The sequence below is a fragment of the Salmo salar genome, chromosome ssa01, assembly GCF_905237065.1.
Source record: "Salmo salar chromosome ssa01, Ssal_v3.1, whole genome shotgun sequence".
Classification (NCBI taxonomy): domain Eukaryota; kingdom Metazoa; phylum Chordata; class Actinopteri; order Salmoniformes; family Salmonidae; genus Salmo; species Salmo salar.
Window position 1 is genome coordinate 99,582,677 of NC_059442.1, and position 14,825 is coordinate 99,597,501.

A 14,825-nucleotide genomic window follows, 5' to 3' on the forward strand; every position below is an offset into this window, starting at 1 on the left:
CTCATTTGTGTCTGGAAGTAGCTAGCAAGCTAGCCAACGTTAGCTTGGGTGCTTGACTGCCGTTGTAACGTCAGAACGCTCAAATCAACCCTACTCCTCGGCCCAAGCGTCCAGTGTACACTCCGATAGCGAAACGCTCTAAATTTACGAGTGCACTCTGGCACTTCAGATTGAATTTAAAAACACACCCAAAGTCGTAAAATGTCTAACAATAATTTGTTATGCTAACTAGCAAGAGTTTGCATAGCAAATCAAATCAAATGTATTTATATAGCCCTTCTTACATCAGCTGATATCTCAAAGTGCTGTACAGAAACCCAGCCTAAAACCCCAAACAGCAAGCAATGCAGGTGTAGAAGCACGGTGGCTAGGAAAAACTCCCTAGAAAGGCCAAAACCTAGGAAGAAACCTAGAGAGGAACCAGGCTATGAGGGGTGGCCAGTCCTCTTCTGGCTGTGCCGGGTGGAGAATATAACAGAACATGGACAATATGTTCAAATGTTCATAAATGACCAGCATGGTCAAATAATAATAATAATCACAGTTGTCGAGGGTGCAACAAGTCAGCACCTCAAGAGTAAATGTCAGTTGGCTTTTCATAGCCGATCATTGAGAGTATCTCTACCGCTCCTGCTGTCTCTAGAGAGTTGAAAACAGCAGGTCTGGGACAGGTAGCACGTCCGGTGAACAGGTCAGGGTTCCATAGCCGCAGGCTACAGTATGTACAGTATACAGTATACTGTATACTGTACAGTATACAGTATTTTAGAATACTGTAAACGAACAGCATCAACTTCCAGTAGACAGACGAAGAGCTAGTACACTTAACTGAAAGGATACTGTTCGTTTACAGTATTCTAAAATGAACTAAAAGTATATAGTATATACTCATTAATCTCTGCCCCTTTTTAAAATTTTCGTCTAAAATGACATACCCAAATCGAACTGCCTGTAGCTCAGGCCCTGAAGCAAGGATATGCTTATTCTTGGCACCATTTGAAATGTGAAATTAAGGTAGGAGAATGTAACACAATAGATCTGGTAAAAGATAATACAAAGAAAAAAAAAACGTTCTTTTGTATGTTTTTTGTACCATCATCTTTGAAATGCACTTCCGGCCCCGACAGAGATGGCCGCCTCGCTTCGCGTTCTTAGGAATCTATGCAGTATTTTGTTTTTTTATGTGTTATTTCTTACATTGTAACCCCAGGTAATCTTAGGTTTTTATTACATACAGTCGGGAGGAACTATTGGACATAAGAGCAACGTCAACTTACCAACATTACGACTAGGACTACGACTTTCCCAAAGCGGATCCTCTGTTTTGCCCACCACCCAGGACAATGGATCGGATCCCAGCCGGTGACCCAAAACAATGACGCCGTAGAAGGGGCAGATGGAGCGGTCTTCTGGTCAGGCTCCGTAGACGGGCACATCACGCACCGCTCCTGAGCATACTACTCGCCAATGTCCAGCCTCTTGACAACAAGGTGGACGAAATCCGTGCAAGGGTAGCCTTCCAGAGAGACATCAGAAACTGTAACGTTCTTTGTTTCACGGAAACATGGCTCACTCAAGACATGCTATCGGAGTCGGTACAGCCAGCTGGTTTCTTCACGCATCGTGCCGACAGAAACAAGCATCTTTCTGGTAAGAAGAAGGGCGTGGGTGTATGCCTTATGGTTAACGAGACGTGGTGTGATCATAACAACATATAGGAACTCAAGTCCTTCTGTTCACCTGACTTAGAATTCCTCACAATCAAATGCCGACCGCATTATCTACCTAGAGAATTCTCTTCGATTATAATCACAGTCGCATATATCCCCCCCCCCCCAAGCAGACACATCGATGGCCCTGAACAAACTTCATTTGACTCTATGTAAACCACATATCCTGAGGCTGCATTTATTGTAGCTGGGGATTTTAACAAGGCTAACCTGAAAACAAGGCTTCCTAAATTCAATCAGTATATCGATTGCGCTATCAGGGCTGGCAAAACTCTAGATTATTGTTATTCTAACTTCCGCGATGCATATAAGGCCCTCCCCCGCCCTCCTTTCGGAAAAGCTGACCACGACTCCATTTTGTTGCTTCCAGCCTATAGACAGAAACTAAAACAGGAAGCTCCCACACTCAGGTCTGTTCAACGCTGGTCCGACCAATCGGATTCCACGCTTCAAGATTGCTTCAATCACGTGGACTGGGATATGTTTCGCATTGCGACGAACAACAACATTGATGAATACGCTGATTCGGTGAGCGGGTTTATTAGCAAGTGCATCGGCGATGTCGTACCCACAGCGTCTATTAAAACATTTCCAAACAAGAAACCGTGGATTGATGGCAGCATTCGCGCAAAACTGAAAGCGCGAACCATTGCTTTTAATCAGGGCAAGGTGACCGGAAACATTTTTATTTATTTATTTTATTTCACCTTTATTTAACCAGGTAGGCTAGTTGAGAACAAGTTCTCATTTGCAACTGCGACCTGGCCAAGATAAAGCGTAGCAATTTGACACATACAACAACAGAGGAATGACACATGGAATAAACAAAACATACAGTCAATAATACAGTAGAACAAAAGAAAACAAAAAGTGTATATACAGTGAGTGCAAATGAGGTAAGTTAAGGCAATAAATAGGCCATGGTGGCAAAGTAATTACAATATAGCAATGAAACACTGGAATGGTAGATGTGCAGAAGATGAATGTGCAAGTAGAGATACTGGGGTGCAAAGGAACAAGATAAATAAATAAATATAGTATGTGGATGAGGTAGGTAGATAGATGGGCTGTTTACAGATGGGCTATGTACAGGTGCAGTGATCTGTGAGCTGCTCTGACAGCTGGTGCTTAAAGCTAGTGAGGGAGATATGAGTCTCCAGCTTCAGAGATTTTTCAGTTCGTTCCAGTCATTGGCAGCAGAGAACTGGAAGGAAAGGCGGCCAAAGGAGGAATTGGCTTTGGGGGTGACCAATGAGATATACCTGCTGGAGCACATGCTACGAGTGGGTGCTGCTATGGTGACCAGTGAGCTGAGATAAGGCGGGGCTTTACCTAGCAGAGACTTGTAGATAACCTGTAGCCAGTGGGTTTGGCGACGAGTATGAAGCGAGGGCCAACTAACGAGAGTGTACAGGTCGCAATGGTGGGTAGTGTATGGGGCTTTGGTGACAAAACGGATGGCACTGTGATAGACTGCATCCAGTTTGTTGAGTAGAGTGTTGGAGGCTATTTTATAGACGACATCACCGAAGGTAGCTTTGTTGCGAAATAGGAAGCCGATTCTAGATTTAATTTTGGATTGGAGATGCTTAATGTGAGTCTGGAAGGATAGTTTACAGTCTAACCAGACACCCAGGTATTTGTAGTTGTCCACGTATTCTAAGTCAGAGCCGTCCAGTGTAGTGATGCTGGACGGGCGAGCAGGTGCGGGCAGTGATCGATTGAATAGCATGCATTTAGTTTTACCTGCGTTTAAGAGCAGTTGGAGGCCACGGAAGGAGAGTTCTATGGCATTGAAGCTCGTCTGGAGGTTAGTTAACACAGTGTCCAAAGAGGGGCCAGAAGTATACAGAATGGTGTCGTCTGTGTAGAGGTGGATCAGACAATCACCAGCAGCAAGAGCAGCATCATTGATTTATACAGAGAAGCGAGTCGGCCCGAGAATTGAACCCTGTGGCACACCCATAGAGACTGACAGAGGTCCGGACAACAGGCCCTCTGATTTGACACACTGAACTCTATCAGAGAAGTAGTTGGTAAACCAGGCGAGGCAATCATTTGAGAGACCAAGGCTGTCGAGTCTGCCAATAAAAATTTGGTGATTGACAGAGTCGAAAGCCTAGGCCAGGTCGATGAATACGGCTGCACAGTAATGTCTCTTACCGATGGCGGTTATGATGTCGTTTAGGACCTTGAGCGAGGCTGAGGTGCACCCATGACCAGCTCTGAAACCAGATTGCATAGCGGAGAAGGTACGGTGGGATTGGAAATGGTCGGTAATCTGTTTGTTAACTTGGCTTTTGAAGACCTTAGAAAGGCAGGGTAAGATAGATAAACATTACTGAATACAAACAGTGTAGCTATTCCCTCCACAAGGCAATCAAACAAGCTAAGCATCAGTATAGAGACAAAGTAGAGTCGCAATTCAACGGCTCAGACATGAGAGGTATGTGGCAGGGTATACAGTCAATCACGGACTATAAAAGGAAAATCAGCCCGGTCGCGGAACCGGATGTCTTGCACCCAGACAGACTAAACAACTTCTTTGCTCGCTTTGAGGAAAATACAGTGCCACTGACACGGCCCGCTACCAAAACCTGCGGGCTCTCCTTCACTGCAGCCGACGTGAGCAAAACATTTAAACGTGTCAACCCTCGCAAGGCTGCTGGCCCAGACGGCATCCCCAGCCGCGTCCTCAGAGCATGTGCAGACCAGCTGGCTGGTGTGTTTACGGACATATTCAATCAATCCTTATCCCAGTCTGCTGTCCCCACATGCTTCAAGAGGGCCACCATTGTTTCTGTTCCCAAGAAAGCTAAGGTAACTGAGCTAAATGACTACCGCCCAGTAGCACTCACTTCCGTCATCATGAAGTGCTTTGAGAGATTAGTCAAGGACCATATCACCTCCACCCTACCTGATACCCTAGACCCACTCCAATTTGCTTACCGCCCCAATAGGTCCACAGACGATGCAATCGCAATCACACTGCCCTAACCCATCTGTACAAGAGGAATACCTACGTAAGAATGCTGTTCATCGACTACAGCTCAGCATTTAACACCATAATATCGTCATCAAGCTCGAGACCCTGGGTCTCGACCCCACCCTGTGCAACTGGGTCCTGGACTTCCTGACGGGCCGCCCCCAGGTGGTGAGGGTAGGTAACAACATCTCCACCCCGCTGATCCTCAACACTGGGGCCCCACAAGGGTGCGTTCTCAGCCCTCTCCTGTACTACCTGTTCACCCATGACTGTGTGGCCATGCACACCTCCAACTCAATCATCAAGTTTGCAGACGACACTACAGTGGTAGGTTTGATTACCAACAACGACAAGACGGCATACAGGGAGGAGGTGAGGGCCCTCGGAGTGTGGTGTCAGGAAAATAACCTCACACTCAACGTCAACAAAACAAAGGAGATGATCGTGGACTTCAGGAAACAGCAGAGGGAGCACCCCCCTATCCACATCAACGGGACAGTAGTGGAGAGGGTAGAAAGTTTTAAGTTCCTCGGCGTACACATCACGGACAAACTGAAATGGTCCAACCACACAGACAGCGTGGTGAAGAAGGCGCAGCAGCGCCTCTTCAACCTCAGGAGGCTGAAGAAATTCGGCTTGTCTCCAAAAACACTCACAAACTTTTACAGATGCACAATCGAGAGCATCCTGTCGGGCTGTATCACCGCCTGGTACGGCAACTGCTCCGCCCATAACCGTAAGGCTCTCCAGAGGGTAGTGAGGTCTGCACAACGCATCATCGGGGGCAAACTACCTGCCCTCCAGGACACCAACACCACCCGATGTCACAGGAAGGCCAAAAAGATCATCAAGGACAACAACCACCCGAGCCACTGCCTGTTCACCCCGCTATCATCCAGAAGGCGAGGTCAGTACAGGTGCATCAAAGCAGGGACCGAGAGAAAAACAGCTTCTATCTCAAGGCCATCAGACTGTTAAACAGCCATCACTAACATTGAGTGGCTGCTGCTAACATACTGACTCAACTCCAGCCACTTTAATAATGGGAAAATGTATGTAATAAATGTATCATTAGCCACTTTAAACAATGCCACTTTTACATGTTCACATACCCTACATTTCTCATTTATTTATTTTATTTATTTCACCTTTATTTAACCAGGTAGGCAAGTTGAGAACAAGTTCTCATTTACAATTGCGACCTGGCCAAAATAAAGCAAAGCAGTTCGACAAGATACAAAAACACAGAGTTACACATGGAGTAAAACAACATACAATCAATGATACAGTAGAAAAAAAAATAATCTCATATGTATATACTGTACTTTATACCATCTATTGCATCTTGCCATCTTGATGTAATGTATCACTAGCCACTTTAAACAATGCCACTTTTATATGTTTACATATCCTACATTACTCATCTCATATGTATATACTGTACTCTATACCATCCACTGCATCTTGCCTATGCCGTTCTATACCATCACTCATTCATATATTTTTTTATGTACATATTCTTATTCATTCCTTTACACTTGTGTGTATAAGGTAATTGTTGTGAAATTGTTAGGTTAGATTACTCGTTGGATATTACTGCATTGTCGGAACTAGAAGTACAAGCATTTTGCTAGACTCGCATTAACATCTGCTAACCATGTGTATGTGACAAATAAAAACTTGATTTGATTTTGCAAGAGAAAGGCCATAATGTATTATTTGAGCCCAGGTGCAATTTAGATTTTGGCCACTAGATGGCAGCAGTGCATGTGCAAAGTTTTAGACTGATCCAATGAATTTCTGTTCAAATTTTGGATCAAGATGGCACAAATTTGCCTAATTGGTTAATTAACAACTTTTCATGTTAAAAATGTTGCACTCTCCTCAAACAATAGCATGGTATACTTTCACTGTAATAGCTACTGTGAATTGGACATTGCAGTTAGATTAACAATAATTTAAGCTTTCTGCCAACATCAGATATGTCCGTGGAAATGTTCTTCTTACTTACAACTTCATGTTAATCGCATTAGCCTACGTTAGCTCAACCGTCCCATGGATGGGACACCGATCCCGAATAAGTTTTAAGAAGCTGCTAGGTTGAGAGACTTTTTGTTTAAGAAGCTGATAGGTAGAGGGATCAGTGGGACCAGGAAGTCACAGACAGGAAGGGAACAATATTAAAAGAGGACACAGGAGTCTCTCACAGCCAGACCTGCGTTCAAATATTATTTGAAATATTTAAAATACTTTGCCTGGAGTGCCAGGTGGGTGGGGTTTGCACTTTCTGGACTGTTCCATTGGATCCATTGCAACAGGCAAGCTCAATCAAGTAAAGCTAATATACATTATATATTCTAAAGTATTTGCGATAATTTCAAATAGTATTTAAAACCAGGTCTGCAGGAGTCTCACACACAGCAACAGCCTTAGTCTGACGACTGTAGAAGGCATAAGCTGTGTTCGAATACCCATACTAGCATACTGTATACTACACACTCAAACAGACTACCTCAACCTATTAGCTTCCCAGACAAAGAAAGAGTCTGTTACAGAAGGTAAACCAATACTAAACCTGAAGTTAATAGTTCATTCAATTAGCCAGGTGAAACTAAAACCCTTCAAATATTATTTTTGCAATATTTAGGTCAAATATTATTGTGCATATTAGATTGAATTTATATTCAATGTCCATTCATCTCCCTCCCTCTTTCCTAAGCTTTGACTGACATGGCATCTCTTTCCAGTATGATTAGGTCTGTTCTGCTGGCATTACAAAAACTGAGGCTGTGTCCCCATTCTCCACTCACCTTCCATTCACGTGCACACTTCCCTTCCATACAGTTTCACACTCCCCATCATGGAATTAAAAGTAATTGGATTCGTGTAGAGTAAGCATTGGCTAGAGAAACATGGCATCTTACTCAGGTCTGACTAGGTCTGTCTGCTGTTATCTTATGTAACAACAACTGACAGGGAACAGAAAGACAGACAGCACACTAACCTAACCTCTAGCCTAGAGCCAACGCCCTTCCCCCTGTTCTGGGAAACACATTTACAGTTACAGTTTCGGGGAAAAAGTCTGGGCTTAAATGTGGAGGTTCACAATCAGATATACTATGAATGCTGGAAAATACTGGCTCAAATATGTTTCACGTCATAACGCATAAGCTGTGTTCGAATACTCATAATTACTGCACTAACCATACTATTTGTGATATAAATTGAGTATGCTTAATGGTCATAGTATGGATATAGTTAGCATGCCAAAAGTTCACTGATGTCGTACTACATTTGCCAAAATGCGAAGTATACAAGCAGTGGACATTAGTTCTGTGCTTTTAGGGCCCATAATGCAATTCTTCCAAAAATGGGCATGGCTTCACATCGTTTTCAGATTTTAAGAAAATGGCGGAAGTCCAACGAGAGTGGACACAAATTCATTGCTTTAACTAAGTATGACAAATGTGAAGAAAATGTTGAGCAATGTAATAAAGTAATAACTTTTCAAATAAGTTACCTTACACGTTATATTGGCTGACAATTTGTTAGCAACGCTATCCGTACGAACCACATAGCATATCATTACAGCAGTATGTACCGGTATGTTAGCTAGCTACCTAACATTAGTAGGCTACGAATATATCAAGCTTGCCAGTATAGTACCTATATGCTATCTAAACCAACGTTTATTGACTTGATCATTCCTGTCATTCTTAGCTTAGCTAAGTGGTATAGTTGTTTTGTGTTCTTAAATTACTTTTGGGTGCTTTTGTAAATTTGCGCTGGCTATCTACTCTGATTTCAGAGCGCTCTCGTCTGAGTATACCAGAGCGCAGTCTAACTGATGAATTGACGAATGCTCAACACCGGTTGAATATGGCCGGTGTCAGTAAACATTGGCAAAAAAGCGTAATTCAATTGTTGCCAGCAGCACAGTTACAGTCAACAACGCTCTGGATAACCAGCTCTGCTAAGGCAAGTAAAATGGTCAGAGTGAGGTGTTCTCTCATTTGTGTCTGGAAGTAGCTAGCAAGCTAGACGTCAATCAGTTAGCCTGGGTGCTTAACTGTTGTTGTAAGATCACAACGCTTGAATCAACCCTAATCTCCTGCCAGTGTCCAGAGTGCGCTCTCAACGCTCCGACAGCGAAACGCTACGCCCAGAGCGCAGTCTAAGCACACTCCGGCACGTCAAATTGAATTTAAGAACACACCCAAAGTCGTATAATGTCTAGCTAGTCATTTGTTATGCTAACAAGCAGGCAAGAGGTTGCATAACAGCATCAACTTCCGGTAGACAGGCGAAGCACTAGGACGCTCAGCTGAAAGGATACCGTTTGTTTACAATATACTAAAATCAACTAATAGTATATAGTATGTAGTATATACTCATTAAGTATGTAGTATACGTTATGTTAGTATGGGTATTCGAACACATCTATAGCCTCAGCGATGGTGTTGTTGAAACATAGCCTCAGTGAATGGTGTTGTTGAAACATAGCCTCAGTGAATGGTGTTGTTGAAACATAGCCTCAGTGAATGGTGTTGTTGAAACATAGCCTCAGTGAATGGTGTTGTTGAAACATAGCCTCAGTGAATGGTGTTGTTGAAACATCGCCTCAGCGAATGGTGTTGTTGAAACATAGCCTCAGCGAATGGTGTTGTTGAAACATAGCCTCAGCGAATGGTGTTGTTGAAACATAGCCTCAGCGAATGTGTTGTTGAATGAGGAGTATTTTAGTTAGGTCTTGTGCTCTTGTTAGAGTTGCATAATTCTGGAAACTTAGCCAAAATTCCGAGATTTTAAAGAATTTGCAGTTGTGAGATACCCAGTTGTAGGGTTCCCTTTCTGATTATTTCCTCCTGATTGCTGGAATCTTCCATTTCCTACAGTAACCACTGATCAACTGTTAATTGAACTTTCCCAAAACGTATTTATTTCAAAGAAACACTAGACATGAGCCCTAAAATGTAAACAACCGACATTTCAACATGCAAATAAACATGCACAACAATAGTCATGAAGAGACAACAGCAGAATGAAAAGACAGAACAACCAATCAATGTATGAAACCTTTCACACAACAGCCCCCACTTACAACAACAACAATAGAACAACAACCAACCTTCTGCCAGTAGTTGATATAGAAGACATCCCTGGAGAAGTTGAAGTAGATGTTGGTGTCGTAGGCATCGTCCCCTGCGTTGGAGATGGTCACGTTCAGAGAGACGTTCCTCACTCCTCCTAGGGCCAGATGGGACCGCACGTGGAGCCTAGACGCAGGAATGGAATAATTACTTATATTTGATAGGGACAGAATCAGTTAAAAGATTGTGAGACGTTCCGTACGTTCCTCACTCTTGCCAAGACTAGAGGGGGATGGATATGGAGCCTGGTAGAGAATATTATGGTCATTCAGAAGAAGCTTTCTTTCTTTTCTAAAGGTATTACTCTCAGTTATAAGTTATTATGAGAACTACAATGGAGTTATATGAGAGATTTTCACTCCACACACAAGCAAAGGACAGTAGTAATATATAACTAAGCTGTTATACTAGTAGTAATACCACTGAACCACTGAATTACAACAGCTTTTGGTTTCCAAAGGTCCACACTGCAAATGATTCATACAAGAGGAAAAGGACCTCCCTCACTAAATATGGAGAAAGCATGGATGGCTTGCAATGACAACGAGAGCCAATGAGCACGCATCATAGTTCCACTGACCACACCCACACCTCAGTGTGTACAGCATGACCTCAGTCTTCTTTCATAGCGGAGTGGTAAGCAGAGGCCAAAAGAGAATGCGTGCTAGCACACACACACAATCTTGTACAACTAACCTTGTGGGGATACACAATTCAGTCCCATTCAAAATCCTACTTTTCCTAACCCCTATCCTAACCCGTACCCTAACCTTAACCCGAAAACCTAACCTTAACCCTAAATCTAACCCTAGCCCCTAACCCTAATTCTAACCATAACCCTAAACCCCCTAGAAATAGCATTTGACTTTGTGGGGACCAACAAAATGTCCCCAGTTGATCAAATTTTTGTTCATTTACTATTCTTGTGGCTGACTTCTGGTCCTGAGAAATATAGTTAAACACGTCCAAAACATACACACGAATAGATATGATATAAACCAAGTGAGTGGTCAAACAGAGGAACAGACAGTGTGTGTGTGTGTGTGTGTGTTTTTACCCAGAAAGCAGCAGTTTCCCATGGAGCCTCAGGTCAGCAGCACAGTCATCAGACAGGCAGTTCCTCTCAAACCATGTCTAGAAGAGGAAACATAACAGAGAGTAATCGAAAAATAACTAAATTGATCAATCTTCCAAAATCCACTCAAGGAAAGAAAACACAGTGGTAACATGAGGTGGTAACTGAAACCACCTCATAACAATAATCTGAGGTTATTTCTTTAAGGTCATTTCTAGACATTCCTCTGCTAACACAGAGGAAGAAGAGACTTTGCTTTCAGGTACCAGTGTTAGAAATATTTTAAGAATCGACCCTCTAAAACTTAACCTGTTGGGGCTAGGGGGCAGTATTTGCACGCCCGGATAAAAAACGTACCTGATTTAAACTGGTTACTACTCTTGCCCAGAAACGAGAATATGCATATAATTAGTAGATTTGGATAGAAAACAGTCTAAAGTTTCTAAAACTGTTTGAATGGTGTCTGTGAGTATAACAGAACTCATATGGCAGGCCAAAACCTGAAAAGATTCCATACAGGAAGTGCCGTGTCTGACAATTTGTAGTCCTTCTGTTGCATCTCTATCGAAAAATACATTTACATTTAAGTCATTTAGCAGACGCTCTTATCCAGAGCGACTTACAAATTGGTGCATTCACCTTATAATATCCAGTGGAACAACCACTTACAATAGTGCATCTAAATCTGTGCTGTAACGTGACACTTTCTAAGGCTCCCATTGGCTCTCTAAAGCCGCCAGAAAGTGGAATGGGGTGTCTGCTGTCTCAGGGCAAAGTGCAACAGCTCTGTTTGTGAGTGGTCAGCCTGGGGACAGTGAGACTGAGATGCGCATTCATGAGAATTCTAAAAAAATGTCTTTCAGCCTTTGAATGAATACAACGTTGCCCGGTTGGAATATTATCGCTATTTTACGGGAAAAATAGCATAAAAATTTATTTTAAACAGCGTTTGACATGCTTCGAAGTACGGTAATGGAATATTTAGAAATATTTTGTCACGAAATGCGCTCGCACGTCACCCTTCGGATAGTGACCTGAACGCACGAACAAAACGGAGCTATTTGAATATAACTATGGATTATTTGGAACCAAAACAACATTTGTTGTTGAAGTTGAAGTCCTGGTAGTGCATTCTGACGAAGAACAGCAAAGGTAATCCAATTTTTCTAATAGTAATTCTGAGTTTAGTGAGTCCCAAACTTGGTGGGTGTCAAAATAGCTAGCCGTGATGGCCGAGCTATGTACTCAGAATATTGCAAAATGTGCTTTTGCCGAAAAGCTATTTTAAAATCTGACACCGCGATTGCATAAAGGAGTTCTGTATCTATAATTCTTAAAATAATTGTTATGTATTTTGTGAACGTTTATCATGAGTAATTTAGTAAATTCACCGGAAGTTTTCGGTGGGTATGCTAGTTCTGAACATCACATGCGAATGTAAAAAGCTGGTTTTTGATATAAATATGAACTTGACTGAACAAAACATGCATGTATTGTATAACATAACGTCCTAGGAGTGTCATCTGATGAAGATCATCAAAGGTTAGTGCTGCATTTAGCTGTGGTTTTGGTTTTTGTGACATATATGCTTGCTTTGAAAATGGCTGTGTGATTATTTTTGGCAGGGTACTCTCCTGACATAATCTAATGTTTTGCTTTCGCTGTAAAGCCTTTTTGAAATCGGACAATGTGGTTAGATTAACGAGAGTCTTGTCTTTAAAATGGTGTAAAATAGTCATATGTTTGAGAAATTGAAGTTATAGCATTTTTGAGGTATTTGTATTTCACGCCACGCGATTCCACTGGCTGTTGACTAGGGTGGGACGCTCGCCCAGGGAGGTTAAAGGAAATTCATCGGAACTAAAGATACTGTATGTTTCAGTCCCTGATTGAAAATAATTTACTTTCAACTCTGATTGACTCTCAGTAGAGGGTACTGCCGGAATTCGGGGGGTAAATCAGACCAGGACTCGAACCTGGATCCAGCGACTGTCAACCACACACCTTAGCCGTTACACCAAAACTCTTAGCATGGTCGCAAGGTGTTGTCACTATAGTATGTTGTGGGAGAAGATTCCAACCTACATATAGGCGACACAACAGCTGTAGCCTGTGACCTCATTCAACCTAAATATAGGCAAAACAACAGCTGTAGCCTGTTACCTCATTCAACCTATATATAAAGTTTACGTCGGAAGTTTACATACACTTAAGTTGGAGTCATTGAAACTCGTTTTTCAACTACGCCACAAATTTCTTGTTAACAAACTATAGTTTTGGCAAGTAGGTTAGGACATCTACTTTGTGCATGACAAGTAATTTTTCGAACAATTGTTTCTAGACAATTCCAGTAGGTTAGAAGTTTACATACACTAAGTTGACTGTACCTTTAAACAGCTTGGAAAATTCCAGAAAATGTCATGGCTTTAGAAGCTTCTGATAGGCTAATTGACATCATTTGAGTCAATTGGAGGTGTACCTGTGGATGTATTTCAAGGCCTACCTTCAAACTCAGTGCCTCTTTGCTTGACATCATGGGAAAACCAAAAGAAATCAGCCAAGACCTCAGAAAATAAATTGTAGACCTCCACAAGTCTGGTTCATCCTTGGGAGCAATTTCCAAACGCCTGAAGGTACCCCGTTCATCTGTACAAACAATAGTACGCAAGTTTAACATCTTGCATCTAGAAGTTCCGCTAGCGGAACGCCTCGCCAAATATCCAATGGAAGAAGGTGGCGCGAAATACAAATACCTCAAAAATGCAATAATTTCTATTTTTACACCATATGACTATTTTACACCATTTGAAAGATAAGACTCTCGTTAATCCAACCACATTGTCCGATTTCAAAAATGCTTTACAGCGAAAGCAAAACATTAGATTATGTTAGGAGAGTACACAGCCAAAAATAATCACACAGCCATTTTCAAAGCAAGCATATATGTCACAAAAACCCAAAACACAGCTAAATGCAGCACTAACCTTTGATGATCTTCATCAGATGACACTCCTAGGACATTATGTTATACAATACATGCATGTTTTGTTCAATCAAGTTCATATTTACATCAAAAAACAGCTTTTTACATTAGCATGTGATGTTCAGAACTAGCATTCCCACCGAAAACTTCTGGTGAATTTACAAAATTACTCATCATAAACGTTGACAAAATACATAACAATTATTTTAAGAATTATAGATACAGAACTCCTTTATGCAATCGCGGTGTCAGATTTTAAAATAGCTTTTCGGCGAAAGCACATTTTGCGATATTCTATTCAGACACCCGCCAACTTCGGGGCTCACTAAACTCAGAATTACTATTAGAAAAATTGTATTACCTTTGCTGTTCTTCGTCAGAATGCACTCCCAGGACTGCTACTTCCACAACAAATGTTGTTTTTGTTCCAAATAATCCATAGTTATGTCCAAATATCCCCGTTTTGTTCGTGCGTTCAGGTCACTATCCAAAGGGTAACGCGCGAGCAAATTTCCAGACAAAAAAATTCAAAATGTTCCATTACGATAGAAGCATGTCAAACGCTGTTCAAAATCAATTTTTACGCTATTTTTCTCGTAAAATAGCGATAATATTCCAACCGGACAATGCTGTATTCATTCAAAAAGGCAGAGAAAAAATGGCGAGGTCTCGTGAATGCGCATCTCCAATCTCTCTGTCACCAGGCAGTCCACTGACAAATTGTTCTCCTGTTATCTGCCCAGAGACAGGAGACGCGTCAATCCGGTTTCTGAAGGCTTTAGAGAACCAATGGAAGCCTTCAGAAAGTGTCACGTAACAGCTCAGATACTGTAGTTTCGATAGAGAAGCAACAGAAGGACTACAAATTCGCAGAAAGGCCACTTCCTGCTTGGAATCTTCT

The 14,825-nt window shown here is 42.0% G+C and overlaps 1 protein-coding gene across 2 annotated transcripts in view; it reads right to left on the reverse strand.

The window, feature by feature from the left end:
• LOC106610997 (integrin alpha-9) overlaps positions 1 to 14,825 on the reverse strand; it is a 150,903-nt gene that overhangs the window by 47,472 nt on the left and 88,606 nt on the right. For both annotated transcript variants that reach the window (XR_006771232.1, XM_045724815.1), the window contains exons 17-18: positions 10,924 to 11,000; positions 9,845 to 9,992 (exon numbers count right to left, since the gene is read on the reverse strand). Coding sequence is in view for 1 of the 2 variants with exons in the window: in XM_045724815.1 (XP_045580771.1) it covers positions 9,845 to 9,992; positions 10,924 to 11,000 (225 nt within the window). In the remaining variant the exon portion in view is untranslated. The remainder of the gene's footprint in view (positions 1 to 9,844; positions 9,993 to 10,923; positions 11,001 to 14,825) is intronic.